Raw genomic sequence first — 27,460 nt, 5'->3', positions numbered from 1 at the left:
CAAGTTTACAGCCAGTAAGAAAATGGCTACCTTGGTCCTACAGCTGCAAGAAACAGAATTCTGCCAATAACCTGAATGCACAGGAAGCAGATTCTTTCCGAGAGACTCCAGAAAGGGGTGCAGCATTGCTGACTCTTGGAATTTAGCCCTGTGAGACCCATGCGGGACTTCTGACCCACAGAACTGTAAGATAATAAATGTGTGTTGTTTTAATGCACTAAATATGTGGTCATTGGTTATGAATCAATAGAAAACATATTCAATTTTTTTACTTTAATCAATGCTTGTCTATCAATTGTTTCATTATTTTTATAAGAAAATGGGATTTACATTATATAAACATAAAATTCACAATGGGCTGTGTTATGCAATAACTAGTATAGAGATTTAGATGGAATAGCATACACATTTCAAAAATATGAGGTTATAAATAAGATATAGAAGATATTAGATTAGATACAATTTTAAATACCTAGTTATTTTTATCGTATAAATTAAGTTTAAAAATTCACTTATTAGTGTGTTTTCTTTATCAAACTAATTTCATTTTTTATTTGGTGGGGATGGTTAATGGTGCTTTAAAATATTTTGGTATGATTACCTCTATTATATATAAAATTCAAAAAAAAATACTAGAATTTTCCAGTTTCTCTGGAAAAGATTTAACTTCTATTTTAACTTCTATTCAACACCAAGTTAAAGTTTCTAAAGTTAAAAAGCGTCTTTGAAAAATTCACTTTTAGTTTTCTTCTTAATGAGAAATTGACCATAATTTGTTTTGAGTTATGTAGTAACAAAAAATGTACCCCAAAAATGTGGTAGGTACTTTTCAGGCTTTCAGAGGATCAGAGCCCATTTTAGAACAACTCTGGTATTATTTTGGAACTTTCTCTTTCAAAATGGAATTGATTTTAAGTTTTACATATGTCTATACATACATGCTTGTTTGTTTGTTTGTTTTTTAACACATCCATGTATTTCATATGCATTTCACTTACTGATATAAAGGGGTAGGTGGTTTTCCTGGACCTTTGGGCTCTGGTGGCTACATGACTTTCCCACCATGTGACAGGGGTCCCAGATCTTTTAATCCTTTCCCTTCCTCTCCAGATAGGCTTCGTCCTTGTCTGAGTTTTTGGGTTTGTTATTTTAATTTGCTAAGAATTTGTGATTTTGTCTTGTCCTGGAAAAGCATGCTTTTGCAACGTAACATTGTTCAGACTATTTTATTGGTTTATAAAAATGTAGAAATGCCTTTAGGTGTGGAAAAGAAATGCCAGTTACTGCAGTAGCCTTGAAAATGGCCTCCAAATGGCTTTTCCTTCCTATGATATCTTTGTTGTCTTTTTTTGTAGTCTATAAGGTGAAACTTGTGACACTTTCTGCTTTATTATAAACATGAGTAGCCTATATTTATTGGCTAAAGTATTTTCTACTTAAATTGTTTATCTTTGGGTAATTTGGGTCCAGTCCCAAGTGGACCCTTGTCTACAGGCCAGGGTGAATAAGTTCATCCAACGTTCTTAGATTTTTTTTTCCTTAAAGATTAATTACAGCATAATATGGGAATAGAAAACTGGTCATTTCCTTATCAAGGGTTTATTGCAAGTACTTGTATATTGGTTTCTTTTAGGTCTGGCAACTGCGAGTGTAAGTTACTTCTCCCTATAGTTACCTTACCACAGAATAATCTGTTGTAAATCATTCATAATGGCCTGCCAGTTACTGTGGAAAAAAAAATAATTGAAAAACATTGCAGGGTTCAACTACAAATATATTTAATACTCTTGGTCATCTTTTTATGAGCAAATAGTGATGAATTATTTAAAATATTTAAAAAGCAAAATTCATGATAGTATTACTCTGTAATCAAGATCAGCCAAACATGAAAAGGAAAGGTATTGAATGGGGGGCAATGCCGACTTGTTGGCGTCCCCGAGTGGGGGACTTTAGATTGCTAGCATCATCCTACATATAATGGACATTTTTGGAAATGCAAGTAGGGAAAGGCAAGGTAGAAAGACAATAAGAAAAAAAAAAGAAAAAAGAAAAAGCCTCACAATGGAGAAAGAGGACAAAACGTAGAGACATGGAAAAAAGTTGACTTCAAGTATTTCACAACTTTCAAAGGTCAGGGAGGAGCTGTGAAGAGACAGTTATAAAAATTTGTTCATTGTTGTGCCAGCACTGAGCTAAATATTTGTGAAAGCTAATTGATAGAATGTACCAACTCTATGAGATAGGTTTTATTATTTTCCCGACAAAGAAAACTGGGATTCAGAGATTTTACAGTTTAAATAACTGGCCCGGAGTGGATCTGCTATTAGGACATGGGCTGGCTGACTCCAGCATCTATTTTTTAGCTGCTTCCTACGGCTTCTACTATGCTCTTTACTGATAATCAGATTGGAATGTTTTTAGTTAATGAGAATGATACTTTCAACATGTGAATTTTTTCTTCATTGAATCTTTAAGAATGAATAAATCACTTCTTGATATAATGAAGAAAACATGTAATATACTTCTGATATTTTGATAACTGGATATTAAATATCTCTACCATTGTGTAGAAAGGTAGATAATTTGATATAAAAATACCATTAATAGTTTAGATCTTTTTTAGTGAATTGAAAATATTGCATTACTTAAAAGCAAATTTGATCTAAGATGGTCCAATTTCATAGATAAGTAAATACATTCATTACATATGGGGAGTATACTGTGATATTTTGTCTTTTCTAAGTAATATTGTCATAGACACATTCCCTTCATTACAAAGTATTCTCTAGGAAATAGAAGTCAAACCCTTTATTCTAAAGTATGTATTTCTATTCTTAAAACTTGTTTGTTGTACAGCAGTGGTTTAAATGGTTACAGAGAAGCTTCTAGAACAATTTTTTGTGTCAACATTCTTTAACCACAACATTATGCAGGATTTTCTGGTTGACTTTCTGCTCCTCCTCAAACCCAAACTGAAATCACAGAAGTAGAGGAAATATGTCCACTTACTCTTAATTCTTTCTGTCTTTACTTGGACATTGTCACAGTTGCCTGAACCCAAAACCACAGCGAAATAGAAAATAGTCTCCTTGGAAACACATTTGCTCTATAAAATAATTGTCACTAAATACTTTGCGATCAACAAACTGTTAACTTTCAAATGCTTTTGGATAATATTACTGCTAACTTAAAATTAGCAAAGTTTAGTCAATTTCAATACACATATTGGGAGCCCAGGAAAATATTACCTTGGAGAATTTTATTAACTAATATAGCTCTGAATGATTTCAGTTTCCCTGGTTAACCTCTCCCTCAATAAGCTGGTATTCTGTGCATGCTTGTGGTATTATATTAGTTTTGCCAAGAATTCCTTAGATAAATCAGGCCTATGTTTTGTTTTTGATATCATGTAGTTTTTATATATTTTTACTTGGTATTTGTAAAAGAAGTAATAATTCTTAGCATAATTGGACATAGAAGATCCATTAGGACTTCATGGACATACATATCTATGAAATGTATGTAAATTTTTGGCCAGTTTGAGAGGATGAACAAAAAGAAAAGGAATTTTTTTTATAGTCTGGAATCTCCCCCAAATAATCTTAATATCAGATATATTGAAATAATGTAAGATTTGTGGCTATGTTCTACTACAGACCAAGCTCAGTATTAGAGTGTCTCAGATAAAAGAGTGTCAGATCAAATCCAAGGAGTAAACTGTGGGGAAATGGGCTCTCAAGGGCTTTGAGGAGGTGGAAGCCAAGGTGCTGTTCATGGAAACCTGGGTATAACTGTTTTCTCCAGGGAAAGGATGTGAACTTGCTAACACTGGGATTGTCTTCAGGATATCTGTAACTAATTCTGCTAACATCACAGACTGTGTAAGGGCACAGGGACTTGAATAGTGATAAAAACTTTAAATAATTAAAGACTAGTAAGAAATTCAGCTTCTCAGGTCTGACACTGTCATCGGTAATCACATGTGCCCGTTAGGGATTCTGGGAGCCAAGGTTATTACATTGACAGAACTGTACCAGTTTTCCAGCACAGAACAATGTATAGCCACCTTCCTTCTGAGAAGAATTTACACACGTATTTTAGTTAAATTCAGAACTTGATCTCAACTTTTAGTGAGTTTTCACATGTGTGTGGGTATTTGGGAGGAGGTCACAGGGTGGTTTCACACCAAATTATGGTTCATTCAAATGGAGGCCCTTATTTTGAATAATGTTTATCTTAATTCATTGCATTGAGAATATACATTTTCTGCCTAAGAAGGTACAATTCATTTTATATTCATAACTCAGTGATTTTACTTTTACTTTATGTTTTAGAGTGCTTATTAGGTGTACTGTGATTGTGTTTTATATTGTTACTTTAAGGTATTTTTATTGTTTTCATATTATTCTCTACTTACATTTATAAAGGCCTGTCTTTGCAACTAGATTGTGAGTCCCTTGTTGATAGTCATTGCTCACATACCACTTTTGTTCTCTGCAAATGGTATAGTGAAGTGGCAAACTGAATTGAGCTGAATAGAATCAAATTGAATTCCAATGTATGATTTGAGTTCAGATTTTGAAACTAGAACTATGTGTTTATGTCTTGCCCTATAATTGCAATTAGCACATTGATCAATAAAGGTTGTATTTATAAACTCAGGGTGTGAAAATAAAGATAATGGTAGATTCTCCCTGCAATAGAAGAAGACACTTGATCTCATTGTCAATGGCAGCTCTAGCACCTGCTGTGATTTACTGAAGAGTACTGCTTTCCTTTGGAAGGCCTGCTAGTGCAGAGGGTTTTCAAAGTCATAAAGATGTGACCCAATTTTCTTGTCTTTCAGTGTCAATACATTTGTATAAATATAAATGTTGTTAACAGTTTCAGCTCAAATGTCACCAAAATAGGTGCTAAGAAAATGGAATAAAAAGCAAAAATTGATTAGTACAATCACTGTTTTGCATGATAAATGATCATTTTGGGTAAATGCATCAAAAGGCAGACAATAGAACTCTTCTGCAAGCAATAAATGTGCTAAATTTATTCTTAACTTGATAGAATTAACATTAATTTTTTCTGAATGTTGCTACAGACATGTGCATATGAGTTCAGCCATGTGAAAGAGTGACCTGTACTTCTTTATGTCTCTTCACAAACTGTGGTCTTCATATTCTTCATGATTGCATCAGTAAGGGAGTTATTAAGAGAAAAGATTGCCATTTTTTATATGAATATTTAGGTTCTTGGGTATTTCAAGACTCAGGTGGGAGGAAATCATTTAATTAAATTAATTTTTAACTAAGGTGGTGAGACTGAGGGCTTGTGAAACTGTTGCACTAAATCAGAACTTATATCATTTAACAGATTTTCTTGCATGATTCATTAGAATACAAGAATGTGTTCAAATGAAACATCATTTTAATTTTATCACTCGTGTGTTGGGGTGCAAGAACTGAGATGAATTTCCTCATAGTTTCTTTTTCAAAAAGCCTTTATTTAAAGCTCTAAATATCAGTAATATTCATATAATGCTATATCTCATAAGTTGTCTTTTCCATATTGGTTTATTACAAATAGCAATATTATAATATGTATACATTTGAAAATATGTTATTTACCAGTTAAAATTCCAATTGTGACTGTTTCTTCTTTAATGATAAAGTGTTCAATTTTTTATAAGTCAAAAATCTATTTTATTTGTTTTTAGGGAATCCCAGGATTTCCTGGAAACCGAGGATTAATGGGCCAAAAGGTAAGTATTCATGAGAGTTAGCTTTGGGCCTGGATCTGCTCATTTAATGCATTGTTGTCTACAATAAAATACAGTTTTACATTTGTGGTAACAGTTAATTTTTCAAATATTATATAATTTTAGAAGCCGTTGTTTTGGCTTTACAAATTTGTATATATTGTTTTGTGGTTGTTTTATATAGATAATATTAATTTAGATTTACATTATATGCTTCCTCCTTTACTTTGTTACTTTTCAACTTTGTTCTCTAACATAATTATGGCATAATTTACTTCTTTATAGTTAATTTACTTAACTATATTTTTGAATGTCTTTTTAGTACAGATATCTTGGTAATAAACTTTCAGTTTTTATTTAATTACAAACTTCTTTATTTTGCTCTCGTTTTGAAGGACAGTTTTGTAGACTATACAACTCAAGGTTGACAATTATTTTCTCTTAGTAAACTGAAGATTTTCTTCTATGGTTTTTTTGGCTTTCATTGTTAACTTTGAAAAATCTGCTGTCATTCTAATTATCATTCTTTTGTAAGTGATCTGTTTCTTTCTTTTGGAACCTTTTAAGGTATTTTATTTGTTTTTAGTGTTCTTCAAATTCACTACAATATGTCTAGATATGGATATCTCTTTATTCATCTTGCTGGGAATTCAGTTTGCTTCTTTGCTCTGTGGAATTATTTCCAGTAGTTCTGGAAAGAATCACCATTATCTCCATATGACCTCTGCTCCATTCTCTGTTTCTGGAATTCTGGTTAGACATTTTTTTTTTATTTCTTCTAATTTTATGCTCTACATCTGTTTTTAGCATTACCTACCACATTTCCATATTTTTGGTTGTCTTACATTCTGGTTAAATGTTTTAGATATACCTTATAGTTTACTTATTCTTTATTGTGTCTAATCTGTTAGAATGATCAATTGATTTTTTTTAAAAATGATAAACACTCATAATTTTCACTTTTAGAGTTTATAATTTTTTAAACCACAACTTTTTGTTCTTGAAGTCTCTTGTTACATTTTCAGTACTAATAGTCTTTCATGATTCTGTTTTTTTAATTAAAAAAAATCTCATATCTAGTTCTAAATTCTGTTTCTAAGAATTCTAATATCTGCAGTTAATTATTTATTATTTATTATTCTCATTCCTGTAGCTTGCTGTCTCTTGTTTCTATATTGTTTATCATGAGCTCATTGCTTCATCTTAATTTAGAGGGTGTCCTGTCAGCCCAACTAGGAAATGAAGACCTGCCTTTTGCTGGTAGCCATGGATACCATTTCAGCCCCCTTTGAAAGTCCTGAGTTATCATAGGTATTGAAGATTCCTGCTTCCTTTCCATGGCTGGCCAGCATTCAGTTTCCCAAGAGCTGAAGATCCACCCTCAGATACTTCCACTTTTCTTGGCTTCTACAGTTCTGTCTCTGGCACGGTTTCTGTATAGTTCAAATTCTCATAATTATAGCCCCAACTCAAAGTATATTTCATTAAAATGAGAGATCTTTGAATACCTCTCCTACTTCTTGGAAGACCAGCACTCTCTCACAGAGGATGTTCCTTCTAGGATTTTTGTTCTGGACTTAGAGGACCTAGTCAGCCGCAACCCTGGAAGTTGAAGTCTCATGCTGTTATTTTTTTACTGTATTTTTCTTTATTAATTTATGTTCACTATCATATTTCTTAAACTCTATGATAAGTAGAAAAATTTTTCACCTGATTTTTATTTCTGTTGTTTACCAACTCCATCTAAGCTACTAGGTCTTCCTTTGAAAGAATGGCAAATGTTACTACAAATGTCATAATAAAAATATTGAGAGTAAATCCTCAGACTCTATGCCAAGGTCTTTAAGGCCTTGCTCCTTCCTTACAGTAGTGGAAGAGAAAGCAGAAAAAGGTGAACTGATTGATATTCAATTGTCATTCCATTGTGCTTTGGCAGAAACTTTCTTGAAATAAATTGATAATTTATAATTTATGTTTTTAATGTTTGATTTTTTAGGGAGAAATTGGGCCTCCAGGACAGCAAGGAAAAAAAGGAGCCCCAGGGATGCCTGTATGTTGATGTCATTATCATCAAAGTGTTTGCAGTGTTGCTACTACCTACTAGGAGTTCATATTCAAGAGTTCATAAAAATGCAGGGGATACAGCAATAAAATATTTGAGGTCCATGAATTCCATTCCGTTGTATGAAACATATTATGTCTATGTGCATTTTTCTAAAAGAGTAAAGATTTCTTCAGTTTCTCAAAAAGTTGGCCACCCAAAAAAACATCAGGGACCCTAACTGTAGATAAATTAGAAAACATATATTCTAGCTATTAATTTAAAAATACTAAGTACCATTAAGTCTAAATCTCAGTGATTTTTTTATTTTAAATTAAATTTACAAACATATTACACTAATGGGAAAGAATATGTATAGAAGACATAGTATGGTAAGCTCCTAAAACAGAGTAAATTATTTCAGAATTTTCAAGAGTGAAGATGGCATATGAAACTGATTCAAAATTATGAAAATTCATGTGTACAAGAATCCCCCCCCAAATTTTAAGTTTATTGCTAGAAGTGATGTTGATTTTAATATATGAATCAAATTGTCTGTTATAGGTTCATATTGAGGTTATATTTTCTAATGATATAATTTTTTAATCCCTTTTCCTTTGTAAAGTATGTTAAATATGTATAATAGTATTTAAAGTAGAATCTAAATTAAGTCCTAATTGAAAGAGTAGTTATCATTTTTTATTTTGAATGTTATGATTAAAGATACGGCCATTTTGTACCTTGAAGAAAGATTATCCAGAGAGTTTATTAGAATGTAACTCTTTTAAAATATTGTTCAAGATAATAGAATTCTAAGTAATGTTAATCAGGATAACATCTATGAAGACACCTAATTTTAGCCATCCTAACAAAAGAAAAAGTGTAGAAAAAAAATTTTTTCTTTATATTTTTCTTTTACTAGCTCTCCATTTTCTCTATTTGTAGTTTTTATAAGCAATAGAATCATAAGCGCTCTGCTAGCCTTCATGCTATCTTGCATAGTTTGATTTTTTACTTTTATTATCCTTTATGGATGTATGGTGGAGTAATTTTCTAAATATTGTATTATATTTTCAGATATGTATTATAATTTAGTGAATTAATTATGAGAATGTGTAACTTGGAAATTGATTTAATATTTTTTAATAATCTTCTCTAAGTTACTCTTGAAATTCCTTTTTAAAATTGTAGGGTTTAATGGGAAGCAATGGCTCACCAGGCCAGCCTGGAACACCGGGATCTAAGGTAAATATGATAAAATAAACAAGACTGGGAACTTTGTATAATCACAGTGGCCATTTATAACTTTGATGAAAATTTTACTACTACCTTGATTGTATTTTAAATGTGGTTTTTATTCTATGAAAAAAAATCACTTGTAAGAATTAAATCTGGAAAGGCTCAGCCTAAGAAACAGGCTAAGGTAAAGCTCATCCTGTTATGTTGGAAAGGGTCCAGAATCTCCTGCTGCTTAGCCCCCTTCTCCCTTTTTGGTGTCTTGGTGTCTAGTATTGAGGAATACTAGAGCTCTATGGAGCTCAGTGCCAAAACCACCAGTCTAGAGCATTCATAGTTATGAATAAGAATATCTCTTACAAGATCAGTTTCCTAGTCTTCTTTTTGGTATTTTTATTTAGTGGAATGTATATAGAGTGCCTTGTAAATTATACTAGTTCTGTGAGTAAGAGCATATTATCTTTACTTTTAGATTTTAAATAAGTAAGGCAAGCTTAACAAATATATTTAGGATATGAGGTTAGTTATTCTCAAGGTAGAACTGAAACTCTTTGAATGTCATTATTTGACCATTTTCTAGCTATATATAATCCTGTGGTACGATAACTATTTTGTTTTCTTGGTTAACCAGAGGATCAGACAAAACACTCAGAAAACTGTTCCCAACTATTTTGCAAATAGATTTTAGGACAGCCTTCCAAAAGGAAGTGATGGAATTGCTATTTTGGAAGCAGTCAACCTTTGACTAAGCATTGCCTCAGGGGAATAGACCCTGGCGTATGAGTAGATGACCTAATCTATTTTACTTTTAATTTCTAAAGTATTTAGAAAAGAGAGAGAAAAAAAAGACATGGGAGCCCAATAATGAGAAAAGGTAGCTGCTTTTCCATCAGTGGTAGACCCTTGTGGATCCTTGGTGTATTGTGGGCTCCAGCAGCTATAGATACACACAGAGTTGGTATAATACACTGGAATGACTGAGCTTGCTAAGCAGGTCTCCAGTTTCTCAAGGTCATTTTGTAAGAAAATACCCCTTATTAACTGGTGCACAATGGGCTCTCTCAATGTCTTTTGGATTCTCTAATTCTGAAGAATGCAGCCTAAAATTTCATCAGCTTTTTTTTTTTTTTATTAGATACACCACACTGTTGACTCACACTGTGTTGAAGGTCAATTGTATCTGTTGGACTTTCCGTAAAAGGTTTTAGAACAATGTGTGCTGTCTACCACTTAAGCAGATTCTGCTGATTTGGCTGGGTAGGCCAGTGAGGATTTCCAGTATCACAGTTTGTTTATTTTCACATGAATTACTCTAAAGTTGATTTTCTGCATCTTGTGCTTGTACAATTATTTTGTTAAAAATAGATCTAAGAAGTTAAAATTACACATATTAAAAATACACATAATCTTTTCAATGAAATATTTTAATTTTTTTCTTGCTGTATATTAGGTGTTGGAAACTTTTTCTGAAAAGGGACAGAAAGTAAATATTTCAGGCTTAGAGAGCCATACAAGTCTCTGTTGTAACTACTCAATTTTACCATTATAGTGCAAAATTGGCCACAGGCAATACCTAATCAAATGGGTATGGGGTGTGGCTATGCTCTGGTTAAACTTTAAGAACTTGCATTGGGCTGGATTTAACCCATGGGTCATAGTGTACTGACCTCTATATTCGTTTCTTTCTGCTAGTTTTGTCAGCTTATGTTTGTGGCTTGTGCTGTCAATATCACTGATAGAAGTTCTAGGGTGAGACAAAAACGTATTCAGTAGGGCAGAGATAAGGCTGAAACTGAGGCAGATCTTTAGAAAACCTCTAATTTATATTATAATACTTAAAAATAGCTGCAGAAACATTTATAAGCCTATTTAACTATACTATGTTTTGGTTTTAAAAAACATCTGCCCTTTACTCGGTATGTATCCAAAGGAATATAAATCATTCTGTTACAAAGATACAAGTACACATATGTTCACTGCAGCACTATTCACAATAGAAAAGACATGGAATGAACCCAAATGCCCATGAGTGATAGACTGGAAAAAGAACCATGGAATATTATGCAGCCATAAAAAAGAACGAGGTCATGTCCTTTGCCAGGGATATGGATACAGCTGGAAGTCATTATCCTCAGCAATCTAATGCAGGAACAGAAAACCAAACACCACACATTCTCACTTATAAGTGGGAGCTGAACAATGAGAACACATGGACACAGGGAGAGGAACAACACACACTGGGGCCTGTTAGTAGGGGAGGGAGGTTGGGAGTGGAAGAGCATCATAAAAAATAGCTAATGCATGCTGGGCTTAATACCTAGGTAATGGGTTGATAGGTGCAGCAAACCACTGTGGCACATGTTTACCTATGTAACAAACCTGCACATCCTGCACATATAACCCAGAACTTAAAAAGATAATTATCTAAATAATATTAAAATATATTAGCTTTATCGAGTCAGATAACTTTCAACAAATCTCATGTCTGTGAATTTCAGTTTAATAACTTATAAAATTAGAAATTTTAAGGAATCATTCTGTGGTTCAATAACACTGTTATGTGCTAAATGCTTTAATTAAATCTAATGTGATCTTCATGTGTTTCTTACCATGAGCAGCCTACAAAACTTTTTTAAAAGCTGAAAATGGCATTGGTTTGCCTCACTGATTAGTAAACCCAAGTTGCTTGTGGGTAATTATTGTGTTCCCCTTCTAGGTGTCACACCAACCTGCTTAATTATGGGCTTTTGCCAGACATTGGGTTGTGATATCAGGTATCAAAGTATTTGAAAACCAGAACTACATTTGACAATCTCTCCTTATTAGCCAGAAGACTTGTTTTCTCTTTCTCTGTCCACTTTTCCTTTTCTGTATTACATTCTTTGCCCTGTCAACTTAGCCTCGTACTCCAAGTTTCCATCTGTTAGAAAGAACTGCACTGGAATCCTGAAAAAGCACAAACTAAACATTTTCTGATTCACACTTCTTCAAAAAAAGCCATTGTGCATTTGAAACTACTTTTCTTTCCTCCAGTTGCATACTGAAGATGAGTCCTACTGAGAAAGTGAGACAGGATAATGATGAGAATCTCAGCCCGGAGGATGCTGTTTAAGTACATGTCTCCCACCTGTGCAATGTGGTGGCTGGACTTATTAGTGCTGGCCACTAAAGATTCGACTCTCCTCCCTTATACTTGAAGCTACCAGCTTTAACACAGGTTTTTAGAGAGGCTTATGAATGTTTGGAACCCCTTCCTTGCCTAAAAGAATTTTTCATTTTTCTTAATACATAGGTCTAATGTACAGAGTCTATCAAGCAATCGGAAAGTTAAAAATGTAAAAGTTATTTTAAATATATTCCCTTAAGTGTCTATATCAGATATATTATGACAGAATTGTTTTTAAAAAACTCCAATGTTTTTGATGTGTTGACAGGGAAGCAAAGGTGAACCTGGAATTCAAGGGATGCCTGGGGCTTCTGGGCTCAAGGTAATTTTGATGCATTTGAAAATATTTTCAAAGAAATTATAATGTAAATTCCCCTCATTATTTAAGAAAATTAACATTTTATATCTCTGAAGAGATACATGAAGTTAAGGATTACCTTTATCATGAAATTAAGGTACCTGAAATGAAATTGTCAATACAGTTTCATTTCTGTTTTTTAGATACTTTGTCATTGGATAATAAAGATATAAACTTTGGCTTAATTTTTTGAAAAATTGTAAAATTGTAGGCAAACATGAACTTACTTTCTGGTCCAGAGAATAGATTTCCCTTAAACAGCTGAAAACAGGAGCATGTAGTTCTCATGAATGATACTGTTCTTTGTTTGCTTATGGGAGTTTCATCTTTGATATAGAACTCACAATGGCCTTTACCAGTTTCCTCCAAACCACATGGGTTGATGTTTATTTCAACGGGATTTTTAATACACTTCCAACCTTCAAAAATCTAGAGAATGATTTGATGGCTAGGAAGTAAGTACAGTAAGCAAAGAGAATAAAGCCTCCTTTTCTTTTAAAAAAGAGAGTGATCTTTAGTTGATGTTACAGAGTTTTGGACTAACGGTAAAACACAAAATGAAACAGAACCATGAAGCATGTTCAGGATTATGTTGCATCTCTTACAAATATATCCTAAATATGTCAATGCATTATTAATACGTGCTTGCAAATAATTTATTTAAGACTTTAAAACAAAAAACTTTATTTCAGAAAGGACAATTCCTATAGGATGATGGAGAGTGGAGAACTGGAATTAAGATAACTCATGTAATACACCCTGTACTGAAAAATAGCTCAAGAATTTATTTCTAACAAAATAATATTCCACATATGTAAATAAATACATATAAATAATTAAATTTAACTACCAGGATGTTCATTCCAATATTTTTTATAAAAACAAAAATTGTGAAAACTGTAATGTTTAACAATAAGAATTTTATTAAATAAAATATAGTTGATAAATATGGATACTCTTCCATAATTAAAAATTACGTTATGAAAAATATGATAACATAAGAACTATATATTAATATATTTAGAGATTAAAAGATATAAAATTATGCATGTATATGAGCACATTTTATTAACTATATATGTGTGTTTATGAATTAGAGTTAGAGAAAAAATACATAACAAAATAAAAATATTGGGTTATAAGATTTTTAATAATTTTTATTATTTCTATTATTTTGTAACAAGAAAATAAGCTTTTTTTAAAGTAGCAATTTGAGAAAAAGCAGTTTCAAGGAGAATAAGTGTTAGTAAATAGGTAAACAAAGAAGAGATACTTGTGTTTATTATTTTTACAACTTTATTATTTCGTTTATTATTGAAATTATAAAGTATTATAAAGATAACAAATATTTACAGAATTTTAAAATATGAAATGCTGTGAGAATTTTTCAACTGGAAAAGATAGAGAAAAATACAAGAAATTTTACTGGGATTCTAGTAAACATTTTATTCTTTACTATTTCTGTAGTAGTAACTGTCAATACAATTTTTTAACCATTCATTCTAAAATTGAGATATGTAGAGATAAAAACAGTGGTGCTTTTCATAAGCAGTAGATCTGTGACCTTTGTGGAATTTCTGTGTTACATAGGGAGAGCCAGGAGCAATGGGTTCCCCAGGAGAACCAGGATACATGGGTTTACCCGGGATTCAAGGAAAAAAGGTATGCATTGGTTAGGAGATACAGTTCGCTTTTAACCAGTTACTTGCAAATAAGTTTTTCTTTTGTGAAATTCTTAAAGTAGGACTTGTTATTAATATATTTTTAATGATAAAGTACCCTATATATTCGATGTATGTATAATATGTTCAGCCCCATGCTAATAGCTGTGGCATCTTTTATATACCCACATGGGTATTGTCTCCTAGATGAAGACCTTAGAAAAGACATGCAGGTCAGAAAATATGAATGTACAATTAAGTAATATCCTGTAAATTCAGGTTTTTTTCACAATCCAGGTGAGCTAAGAATTTTTTGAGGAAAATTATCCAATGTCAGGCATTCCTATCAAAATGCGAATACCCCTCTTGCCAAAACCGGATAAAATTCTGGAAGGATAAAACTTATGTCCAAAATGTTTGACCATGAAGTTCCTATCTATGAAACAATTATGTTACATAGAAGTTTATTTAAAATTAATTTAAGGAGTTTAAAAATACAAGTCAAATATACTAATTTAAAATATTTTGGCAAGGAAAGACAGTAAAACTAGGTTCTCTCTCTCTCATTTTGGTCAAGTAAGGGAACCTTGACTTGTATGTATATAAATAATATATGCTTTTATTTGTTTGGAGGTTTTTAGCAACAATTGATGCCTGTGTGCCTGAGAAGTCCATGCTACTGCAAATACAAACATTTCAGGTTAAAAGTAAATCTATCGGTTTTTATTCTGGAAAAGACACAAACTCTTATGTCTCCATCTTCATGTCCCTTGCTATTTATTTTTCAACATCTTATTTTCTATCCCTCATGTGTTGTCTACATGGTGCCTAGATCATACACAGTATGATCCTTGGGCTTTTTGTTCTGATGATCAGTAGGCAGCACTAGCTGAGACAGAAGTGTCCCCACATAACAGCCATCAAGTGTTAGACTCTTAGTAAATGTTAAGTAAATCTACTACGAATATATGTTTGGGATGAAGAGAATTTTCTTGTTCAGAACTTGTTGCCATTTAAAAGAAAATCTGTATTTTTTGTTGAAATGCAAAACTGTACTCTATGTTTAGATAGTACGGTGAAGTATTAATAGAAAGGAAATTCGGAAACCGTGTCCAAGTTTAGTTTTGGGCAGGTGCTTAACTGGCTGTTTCATTATCTATAAAAACAAGGGCATTGTATAAGTTGGTTTCTAATTTCCCTTCTAGCTGATAATCTATAAAACTTATTTTTATGGAATATAATTTTTCTTCCAAAAGCTCACTTTTGAAATATATGTTTTCTAAAATAGCACTTAAACGTTATGCTTTACTTTATCATTGTTTCCTATAAACTTGTGGCTACTAATAGCTTAATGGAAGATTTTCAGTTTGATTTCATAAAACAACATTTGTCAAAATAAGTCCTCTCTTGTTAGTTTGTCTAACCTAAAACTGTGAACCATGTAGAAGTTTTCTCCTTTCTGGGAAATTAAAGATTGTGGTGAAATTTGTTTCAAATGTAGGAGCATACAAAAGTGTTCTTTTACAATATCATTTTGACATAATGTGGTTCTGCTTCCTTCCCAAATATTGTGTTAGGAGTCAACTTCTGTGTATACAGGCACTTGTGGAGTTTGCATGAGATGTTGTTTTTCTTCAGCAGAGAAAAATATATGTTTATTTGAAACTGTACAGAATATGCTAGATTATGATACAGATCAAACTGCCTTTTTGTAGGGGGACAAAGGAAATCAAGGTGAAAAAGGTATTCAGGTATGTTGTTTGCTTTTTTTTAGTAGGCTGAGCAATAAAATCAATCAGAGCTTTTAAAAAATTCTTATTTTACTTTTAAATTCCTTTCTGTTTCAACATTAATATAAAGTTGTTAAATCCTATTGTCTCCTTTTTCTATTGAGCTTTTCAGACAAGACCAAATTTGACTTTAAAATTCCTCACCACTTTGCTGTTGCAGAAAACTTAGGAACAAAATGATTCAACAAAATAAAGACATAGATTTTATTGTATACTTCTAATATGTATTTATATACATATATACATATATATATACCACACACACACACACATATACACACACACACACACACACACACACACACAGTGTGTTTCCAAAAATGATTTGAAATTGTTTTATGGCAAAAGTTTGATAAAAAACCTTTAACCCTAAATATAAAACATATTCAAATCAATATGTGAAAGGAAAATTAAACCAGAAAATTATAACAGGCTAGGGAAATCTAGGGTGATTTAGAAAGACATTTAGTTTTGGGTGTCTTAGCAGCAAAGGCAAAGAGGAGACCTATTTTACTACTTCAGGAGACAAGGATAGTTTCACCTCAATTAAAGTGTCTATGGAATGGGTTTTTTCATTCACTGAAGACTGACTTTCGAATAAGATGCCACTAGCTGAGTCAATGAAATAGTTATCTGGGATAAATTATATCTGATGGTCTTTCAACCTTTTAAGTTTTAGAAATATAAAACTTTTCCAACCATAAATTACCAATCAAGTGTTCAGACAGTATTTTAATGATGTTTTTAAGTTTGTAAGTCTCAGTGATAGTGTCTGAGCTTTGCTATGCAGAATAAGCTGAAAATATAAAGAAAAATACTCTGGACATTTTCACAAATGTAGAATTCTGAATGCTCTAGAATTTCTGGAATCGTAACAGAAAATTTCAAATTGAAATAGTCAAAGGCAAAATTTGCTATATCCACAATTATAACAGTTCCTATTAATGAACTTATTCTTCATAACATACATAAGATGTTTTAGAGTGGTATGACAAAATTCAGTTGTTTTTTAGACAATTTTTATTGAAGATCTTCAAGTACTATGATATAGGATTCCTTTAAGTTAAGATTGAAGTTGGGAGTGAGGTAAATGTTAAGTAAATGTCTGTGAGCTCTAGACCCATATATTCTAATTTCCTTCTTGATACTGCATTTAGGTGACTCATGGGAACCTCAGGTTCAATATGTCCAAAACTGAACTTGTCATCTTTCCCCATAAACCGCTTCATACTCACAGATTTCCTGTCATGATAATCAATGCTAAATATCTCTTGAACTTGACACCTTCTACCTCTCCTGACTGTACTAGTTATTTCTTGTCAGGGGTCCTGGGCTACTGCAATATCTTCCTAACTGGTCTCCTTGAGTCCAGTCTACTTCCTTCTTCCACACTTTTACTTGCATAAAATAGCTAAGCTATATATCTGCTTAGCAGTCCTTTAATCGTGCCCCACACATGTTAAGATAAAGCCTGTGCCATCAAATGCCTTCTGGGCTGACTGAATCTTTTTTAGTGTTATCTCTTGCCACTCCACCCATTCTTATCCAATCCTGCTCTGCTGCTATAGCCAAAAGAAACTACCTGCCTTTCACCTGTGTCTTCTCTCCCTGATACACCCTCCTATCCTTTCTCCAATTGGCTACCTCTTACTCATCCCTCAAGGCTGCACAAAGGATGAGTCACATTCCCTACCCTTTCTGTCAGATGCCCCTTCCTAAGTTCCAATAATATCCAACCCAGATGTTTAATTATACATTGTAGACTTATCAGCAGTATTTTCATCCTTCTAGATTTAATTGCTTATCTCTCTTACTACACAGTGAGTGACTGGAAGGCCACAATGATATCTTTGTTTCAGTGTCCCTAAGTGCCAGCAAATGGGTGCTGCTCAAAAAATGTTAGCAATTCACTTAATTAAATTGATGAATTCATTACTAGGCAAGGGTGATGTAAAATTGTAGTCACTAGATCTTTCATCGATTACCTTATCTAGGTGTATGTCTTCCTAGAAACTGCTAATTATTTTGCGCAATAAATATAAGGATGAAGTAGTGCTTCAGAGTCTAGCATAATGTCCCATGAATGGTAGATACCCAAAAATACTTATTGAATATAGATAAATGTGTTTATACCTTTATTAATTTTTCTGTTCTCTTATTTATGCTGCTTTAAAGCTCTTCATTTAAATGGCTTTTTTTTTACTAAAATGTGACAGTATATTTTAATTTTTAAAAATAAAATTTTAAAGAGATCTTCTTGTCCTCACATGTCCATAGTCAACAATGAACATAATTGCCACTGAAATTAATAAAATGTCCATATACATTGACTTTTTAAACTATTTTCCCACTATTAATATGGACTTAGAAGAACATCCTCATTGTCTAGAATTATTTACATGTTTCACCCAAATCAGTAATTTGTTCCTTATCTCTGTCCATTTTAACTATAAGATTAGGATGACTTTTCTTCTTCTTTTTCGCTGAGTAACTGATTTTCCCATCTCTCACATAATTTATATATTTGTATCGCTGGTTTTGTTACATTTCTTCTGGAACTCAAGGTAATACATAGTTTGTATTGCATATGTGATTGCATCGTAAGTGTGCAAACTAATCAATAATGTTTTTTTATTTTAAAGGGTCAAAAGGGAGAAAATGGAAGACAGGGAATTCCAGGGCAACAGGTATTTTTTGGTTTTCTTCTGATAAAAAATGAAATAACAAGTCACATAACTGGACAATGCTGAGAGAGGATTACTTGCAAATAAAAATGGGTGGGGAGAAGGATAATATAGTATGCATTCTAAGCATATAAGGTTGAACATGTAGGTAGTGTGGCGATAATGAGTTTCTTTCATTATTTGTTTTGTGTTTTCACTTTCCCATACTGATAACATTGGTGGCTCTGAATTTTGTTTTTTAATGCGTCCAAGCAAATGACTGCAGGTAGAAAATTCCACCCATTTCTTGGGGGTAGTTATTGGCCAGAGACAGCCAGTCACACAATGGCAGCTTGTTCATCCCTGCTGGTTTGTCTTGCTTTTCTTCTTGAAAATCAGTTGGGGCCACATGTGGTGGAGAAATGTACTTGTTTCCCTTTAGTTTGTTCAGAGAGACAATTTACTGCTCTGGAGATATATTAAAATGCTATCCTGAGAGACAGTGTTGTAGAACAGACACACAGTAAGATGGCTTTGCTTCTTTCTTGACTAAACTGTTCTCATTAGGTGATGTTTCAGTGAGATTGCCATGTGACTGTAAGTTCAGTCAGAGCCAAAGTGGACGGACGAAGGCATAAAGGAGATTGGTACTTAGGTAGCATGTTTGCTGCTGTGTTGCTTGTAGCTGCAGAATGCTGGACATGGTTCCAACTTGATCATGTCTGAAAGGGCAAGCTGGATATGTGAGTCCTCCCATGGGGTGGACCTCTTTCTCTGAGGGTGAGTGGGAGAAAGATTCTGCAATTACACCAACTCTGGAGAGAGTGGGATAAAACTGGGTAGTGATGTCTCCAAGGACGTCACTATGTCTTGGAGATGTCTCTGTGTTCCTTACTTGGAGGAGTCTGAGAGACCATTGGGAAGAGTGTAAGCATAGGGCCCCAAGGTTATCTGCAATGTGAGATGGAAGGGGAGTGCCAGATGTTAAGAAGAATTGAGAATTTAGAAGCTAACAATAAAAGTAAAGCTAAAAATAAAAACAATAAAAGTAACCAAGAGGAGGAATGATTGGAATTGCCTGAGTACAATTATGTTCAATAAAATGTCTTTCAGTTTTCATGATCCTCCACTTGACTCAGACCCACTTGATTACACAAACAACTCCATCCCTATTCCCCAACCTGGCAACACAGATCAACTCTCTGAGTTTCCTTAAGTCAATCACAAAACATCTATAAACTGCTATTCCCATAGGACCTTCTTCCCTTCATTTAACCTCCACAGCCCAGACCTTTTATCAAAAAATGTTACTTACAATAACTCTCAGAAAAGAAGGATATTTCCTTTAGAATTTGAACTCACAGCTTAGCTAGCTCACTGGCTTTTGGATCACACTTTCTCTAAGTTTCCACTAACTTTTTCACTTCTCAAAGAAAAGAGTGTGTGTGCTCTCCTAAGGCAGGATTTGGGTTCCCTAGAAAGCTTCTGCCCTAGATTGGTTGGAAGCTACATTTCTCACCACCAGGAGCTTAGCCTACATGGAGTACCCAGGGCCAGAGCAGCTGTTGCTTTTCAGCAGCTGAATAGTCATCCCAAACTCTTCATGTAAACACAGTCTTAGTTACCTGTCACTCTACCAAGCACAGCACATGTGTATTTTTTGGCCCTCGTTTTGTGAATGGAGTCAAAGTGAATATTTCTCTCAGAGAATCATCTTAATGCGTTCTCAGATGACAGCTGTTTTTAGTTTTAGCTCTAATTCAATTCCCATATTGAGAACTTAACTGTTTTGTCTCTCTTATGTTGGTCCTAGTTGTTGGATTATATCTTGTAAGGATCACTCCCGCATTTCTTCAGAAACAAAATTCAAGTATGACCATACAAAGTTTGTTTTACTTACTAAAAGATTCATATATAAAAACTAAATATTTGGTGTTTTATGATGATTTTTATTTAATTCTTTTCTTTGTCTAATTTGGATAGCCATGTTTGAGGAGCCTGAAAATTAATCAACAGATATACCCCAACTCAGACTTCATTGTGTGCAACATTATACATTAAATTTCATATTAAATTGCAGAACACTGCTTTTTTATTTTAAAGTTGAATAATGAAAACCTACCTGTTATTAAAGTTTTATCTTTTTTCCTGAGTGAATATTAGGAGATTTTTGAGCCCAGGTGTACAATGAATTTCAAAAATGGAAAATGTTAATACCTTTCCTGAGAGTTTTTTTCCTCTATAATACACCACTGAAATAAATATGGAAAAGAGGAGTGGGAAAGACTTTAATGGAGCCATCCAGATGTAGCTAGTAATTATAGTTGAATGAGCTTCATGCATGGGCTCCCCAGTGTTTATATTACTGTGAAAAAATACCATCTTTTAGATGACATTGCTTCTCTGGTCTCTTAATTACTGGCAGTGAATGGTTTAAGCACAGGACAGCTGGGGGTTTTCTCTCTTACTAGTCACTTTTAATGATATCTTTGCTTTAACCCAACCTTTGTCAATAGCACCCAATCAAAATTTAATTTTAAGAACATAAACTTGGGAAAATAGACTAGTCATCTTAATCACTGAATACAACAAAAAATATACCTAATATTTAATCTGATTTGAGTTTTTATTATTATTAAAATAGTACTATATTTTAAATTCAGTAGAATCCCATTCTTACCCACATGATTCAACCTGCAGCATTTGAAAATATTCATATCTAAGAAGGAAACAGTTAAGCAAATTAAAATTTTTATATTATTCAGTTAACATATTTCCTAGTCATTAGCCTTCTCTAAAAGGCAAAAAGGGTCTCTTTTATGTGTAATTCTGTCACTAATGCTATCAATATTTTCCAAATTGAAATTTTAAATTTGATTAAGTATGTGGTAAAAGGTGGATGCCACATTACAGTACTGTAGCTTGCACATTTATTATATTTTTTCTATTAATTTTCAAAGGGAATTCAAGGCCATCATGGCACAAAAGGAGAGGTATGTTTCTTCATATATTATGCTCTCTTGCTCTCTTTCTTCGGTCCTTTTTGCTTGGGTTTCAGTACTATATAAATCTAGCTTTTGAGTAAAAACCAGAAAACGAAATGTTTTTCATCTTCTTCAGTAGAAGTTCCCAATTAGTTGTTTTCAGAATATGTACATTTATACTGAATTTGATATGAAATGTGAATTGTCAATATTATTGGTTTTTCTTCCAGACTTGGAGCTGAATTTTTTCTCCATATTTTTGAATAAAGAATATTGTGCATTTCTGTATCTGTCGGACCCACTAGAATGCAAGCTCCTTGTGAATAGGACTGTGTTATGCCCATTGTTTTATCTCTGGCAGTATGCATATTACCTATACAATATACTCAATCAGTTGTGGATACTTGTAGGTCTGGCTGGTTGGATGGATGGATAAATGACAGTTTAATATGATATGAAATTTCCCTTCTGGTCAATGACAATATTTCCGGCTATTCCTTACATACCTTACATATTTACATATGTATACATGCATATTCACATCCTTAACGAGCTTCATGATGCAATTATACCTCCTGAAATATTTAAATAGAACTTGTAAAGATTTCTTTTGCTTTTAGAGAGGTGAAAAGGGAGAACCTGGTGTCCGAGGTGCCATTGGATCAAAAGGAGAATCTGGGGTGGATGGCTTGATGGGGCCCGCAGGTCCTAAGGGGCAACCTGGGGATCCAGGTCCTCAGGGACCCCCAGGTTTGGATGGGAAGCCTGTATGTATTCTGCTTCTTTCACAGTTATTACATTTTCATTGATTTTTGCTCATGTTCTTTATGTGCATGTTATAACCCCTAATACTTTGATGCAGGGAAGAGAGTTTTCAGAACAATTTATTCGACAAGTTTGCACAGATGTAATAAGAGGTAGGTATCAAATATAGCATTTTAATAACTTTTCTCAAATTACAAAAGTAATACAAATTCTTAGGACATATTGTAGAGGATATAAGTGAGGTGAAGAAGAAAACAGATAACATTTATAAGCCTCATCTACTTTTCTTCAATGAGTATTTTTATAAAGATTTATCATATATACTCTTTTATAATCTTTTTAATAAAGACATTTATTATTTTGCCATTATTTGAATTTTCTTTTGTAGCATATTTTTTGATAATTTAGTTCATAAATATGGATATAGTCCACCAATTTCTTTTGGGGGCACTTTCACTTTTTCTCCTATTTTAAGCAATTGCTCTAATAAAATTACCGCACAGAGCAATGAATATTTCCATAGTCAAATTCCTAGAAGTGAAATTATTGGCCAAGAAATATGCACATATTCAATGTTCATAGTTTTTTCTCTGTAAACTGAAAAAAAATTAAAAATATAATTAACACCAACTCACCATTTAAACATAAGGGATGGGGTTTCTTTGTTTTTGAAAGCCCAGCTACCAGTCTTACTTCAGAGTGGAAGAATTAGAAATTGTGATCATTGCCTGTCCCAACATGGCTCCCCGGGTATTCCTGGGCCACCTGGTCCGATAGGCCCAGAGGGTCCCAGAGGATTACCTGGTTTGCCAGGAAGAGATGGTGTTCCTGGATTAGTGGGTGTCCCTGGACGTCCAGGTGTCAGAGGATTAAAAGGTATGCAGTTAGTTTCAACAAGAAAATGAATTTTAAAAAGTCTTTTTTAAAAAATTCATACCCTATATCCATTTAATAGTCAAGAGTTAACTTTTTTCATGATAAAAAAATCTGTAAATGCTCGTCTTTAAATAATTTGCCAACTGAATTAAAGAGAAATTATTTTCTTAATGCAATATTCTCAAATAGAGAAGTCAAATTTATGAATACATAAACTTACAAATTAGAAAATGTTGCCAATGTACTGAGAAATTTTGCTTGAGTCTAGAAAAGTTTTTAAATAGAAAATCACAGATGCCATTTCCTTTATTTTGACTTTGGTAACTTTCTGCACTGTTACCTTATTCATTTTTTTTTCTATTATAGGAAAAAATAAGTTTTGTGATAAAACTTCCTAATAGCCCAGAATTTCTCCTTGCCTTTGAATGTTTATGTGAAATGTTGATTGATAATTCTTTCCTTTTTGTTTAATAGTATATAAGCAATTTAGATGTTTCATAAAGTAATTTTAAAAAACTATGATTAACACAAAGGGCTAATAATTCCAAACCATTTTCTTTTCTAAATATTTGATTCCCATTAAGTCTTGGATCAAAACCACTGATCATTTTAGAAATTATTGCTTCAAAACTTGTTTTCCATTAGTAAGAAAAAATAGATGGCAAGCTGGTTTTTAAAAGACATTTTTCTTTCATGTGTATATTAACAGCTTTGAATGAAACAATCTAGAAGGCAGTGATTTTAAGTAAACTTACTCAGATGTTTGACACCCTGCAGGCCTACCAGGAAGAAATGGGGAAAAAGGGAGCCAAGGGTTTGGGCATCCTGGAGAACAAGGTCCTCCTGGTCCCCCAGGTGAGAATTGCTACCTGCTCATAAGTGTTACTGCTCATTTTGCTTTAAGAAAAGTCACCATAGATCTATGTGAAATAAATTGAAACTGAGACATCTGTTTTCTTTTCTGAGTGATTCACATTTAACACACTGAAGTCTAACTTCTGGAATATTTTTTCATATATTATCCTCAATTTATGAATCCTTCAATATTATCTCTTGCTTATCATTTAGATAGTTTAATATCTATTCCTTGGAAGAGTTCTAGAATCATTTTAGTCACCCTTGCTTATCTGGTGTATAACACTGTTTAGTCTTTATGACTCTCAGGGAAGCAGAGAAATGCTGAAGCGGTTAAGTAATCTCTGCTAGCTGTGCAATTTAACTCTGCCATGTCTCAGTTTCCTCATTGGTAAAATGGTGATGATAATGTTATCTCCATCATGACGTTATTGGGAGATTAAATACTTTCTATATGTAGTGCTTTCAGAACAGTGCAGGGCAATCACAGTTATGTTTTCAATAAATGTATGCTATGATTAGATGTTATTAATAGGCTTTGGAGTTGATCAAATGACTTAATACTATTTATGTAAAATACTTTGAACAACACTTACAATTGCAGTTAAGTGCTAAATAGATGTTTATTAGTAGTAGTAGCAGGGAGTAGAGGAGTAAGAAGTGGCCCAAACCACTGTGCTCCTTCCCAAAATCTGAATATTTTTTGTTATTTTGAATCAACTTTAAAAGGCCAGTATCGTAAGCTAGCTTTTGTTTCCTTGAGCATGCTAATTGAACTAATCAGGCTATGTTTGACAAATTAGGGCTTTAATACCTATGAGTATTGATGATATTGATGACTATAATACTAAAGTAATAAGAATAATGCATTTAGATATGGAAACTAAAAATATGTATAATAGAAACAGTTTTTTGTTGCAAATATGGCACAAAAATGACTCAGCTTTGGCTTACGTAGGTATCACCTGTTAATTTATAATAATATTGGTAAAAGATAGGCTGAAAGGAAGAAATAAGATTGGACAATACACAAAATGGCATATTATAATGTTAGCTAAATGTTTTAATCAGTAGCATGGTTACTATGTTAATATGCTTAGCCTAGTTTTCAAAAATTACTGATAACTTTAACTTTTGGATGGTTCTTTTCAAAGCAGAAGACATGTAGAATTATCAAGAAAATGCCTCTGCTATATAATTAGTGCAAATATATAAAATATTCAAGGTTTTTTTTTTCAGTTTAAGTTTCTTGCAGAATTGGCTATTTCATTATAAAAAACTAAAGTCCTCTGTTTACGTCTTGCCAATGTCCCATCTTAGGTCCAGAGGGCCCTCCTGGAATAAGCAAAGAAGGTCCTCCAGGAGACCCAGGTCTCCCTGGCAAAGATGGAGATCATGGAAAACCTGGAATCCAAGGGCAACCAGGCCCCCCAGGCATCTGCGACCCATCACTATGTTTTAGTGTAATTGCCAGAAGAGATCCATTCAGAAAAGGACCAAACTATTAGTGTCTGATGCCTCATTCAGCAGCCTAGGCATGGTGCTTTTTCTGTGGTCTTTTGCATCTCAGGAAGATAACCAACAGTAATCCCTTGAAAAGAAACTTAAGTACCTCGGTGTTTTTATTTTTTTTTCGTATGGAAAAAAATATAAAAGATCACATATACTGATTTTAAAGGCTCCTCAGTCATTTGGAGCCCTTGGATTAGCAGCATTAGTTAAATCTCAAGGGTTTCTTGTAAAGTCCATTTATGTTAATCAAAGTTGAATATAAAAATCCACCATTGCCTGTTAGCCAGTCAATTTTAGTCACTGTGAAATATTTCACATTCAGCCTCCATGCAGTAGAGATTTGAGTTTAATTTCATGTCCATGTGACTTTCATGTTTCATATCTCATAGCTCATGCTACTACATAAGCCAAAACATGTATCTCATCATTGGAAGTAAGATCAGGGCTGATATTCACCTGGGATAGACAGTATTGGTGAACTACTCATTTACTACAGTGTCTCAGCCTTGATAAGGGGCAGTGGATTGCCTGTTGTTCGGTGTTGTGAATAGCACCTCTGAATACGATTAGTGTGTTTCTTAATTCATTTCAAACTCTAAAATTAGATTAATGGTGGTGCTAAGAAAGAGTATTAATTACTTTGGGAATGGTCAAAATTAACATTAAAAACATTTTAGACAAAAAGTTTCATTGTACATTCGAAGAAAATGTAAGTTCGGAAGTACTAAAAGACTATTTTATACTTGTTGACTAATCGAAATGTTTGTTGTATGCCTTCATTTTCCATTTCACTTATATGTGTATGTCCATATATGTTAATTTTCATTGTAGCAAAGCTAATGGAAATAAAGCTAATGCTGTAGTTGAAAGAAAAGGAAAACTCCTGAAATCCTAGAATGTCTTGTTATTTTTAGCTGACTGTAAAATATTATGAACAGTCTTTGTGTATTGTTCTTAATGCTTTTGTAAGAAACAGAATTTGAAATATTTCATCCTTGTCATGCTCAAAATTGTGTTACATGCTTGTTATTCAGAGTATAATAAAGTTTTATACAGCCCTGATTACAATGTCTTTTTTTATACCTAATTTTAACTGATTGTTGAGTATGGTATGTATATTGCATGGTCATTTATTCAATGGATATAATTTATGAAATAATTCACCCTATTCTTAAAAAATGTGTTCACCTGAAATAAGAAATTACAAATTGAATTGGTGTGCTACACACCTGAACAGTTGAAACACTTGCTTCCTAGCACAGTCATGGCTGTTGCCCAATGTTTAACTTTATTGTCGTGCAAATTCTACTATTTTGATGAGGACTTTGGAGGGGACTAAAATTTATGATGTTTAGTGGCTGAATGAGCATAAGACTTTTTCTGATGTTTTATCTCCAGTAAAGGCCCAGGTATCTTCTTAAGCCAACAAACCTATTACCCCTGCTTTAATTATGACATTTGCTTCTAAGAGCTGGTAAAGAATCAGAATAAAGCCATTTGGTATCATTGATTTATTCATCCAACAGTACTCACCACATGGATAGGTTCGGTGCCTGGGATACAATGGCAATATAGTTAGAATTTTGCCTGAGGGAACACATGTATAATGAGACACAGGTGAGTGTACAGGTGATTCCAATATATTAATTCTAAGAATGGAGAAAATGCAATTGAAATGTAAAAGATGATGTTATGGACTGAATTTATGCCCCCAATTCATATATGGAAGCCCTTACCCCCAGTGTGACTATATTTGAATATAGGGCTTTCAGGAGGTAACCAAGATAAATAAGGTCATAAG

General features: G+C 33.1%; 1 protein-coding gene across 3 annotated transcripts in view; it reads left to right on the top strand.

Annotated features, from left to right (window-relative positions):
• The window catches only part of COL21A1 (collagen type XXI alpha 1 chain), a 194,812-nt gene extending 168,091 nt beyond the window's left edge, over positions 1–26,721 (top strand). For 2 of the 3 annotated variants that reach the window (XM_063605320.1, XM_055113683.2), the window contains 13 exons: positions 5,711–5,755; positions 7,749–7,802; positions 8,985–9,038; positions 12,464–12,517; positions 14,144–14,215; positions 15,930–15,965; positions 18,647–18,691; positions 21,628–21,660; positions 22,272–22,418; positions 22,514–22,568; positions 23,092–23,292; positions 24,070–24,147; positions 25,468–26,721. In XM_063605320.1, the coding sequence (XP_063461390.1) occupies positions 5,711–5,755; positions 7,749–7,802; positions 8,985–9,038; positions 12,464–12,517; positions 14,144–14,215; positions 15,930–15,965; positions 18,647–18,691; positions 21,628–21,660; positions 22,272–22,418; positions 22,514–22,568; positions 23,092–23,292; positions 24,070–24,147; positions 25,468–25,655 (1,062 nt within the window). In that variant the 3' untranslated portion in view covers positions 25,656–26,721. The remainder of the gene's footprint in view (positions 1–5,710; positions 5,756–7,748; positions 7,803–8,984; positions 9,039–12,463; positions 12,518–14,143; positions 14,216–15,929; positions 15,966–18,646; positions 18,692–21,627; positions 21,661–22,271; positions 22,419–22,513; positions 22,569–23,091; positions 23,293–24,069; positions 24,148–25,467) is intronic. The other variant, XM_055113684.2, reaches the window with a different exon arrangement.
• Positions 26,722–27,460: the final 739 nt, after the last annotated feature.

This window comes from Pan paniscus, chromosome 5, assembly GCF_029289425.2.
Source record: "Pan paniscus chromosome 5, NHGRI_mPanPan1-v2.0_pri, whole genome shotgun sequence".
NCBI lineage: Eukaryota > Metazoa > Chordata > Mammalia > Primates > Hominidae > Pan > Pan paniscus.
The sequence above is the reverse complement of the archived record's forward strand: the minus strand, read 5'-3'. Positions and strand labels throughout refer to the sequence as shown.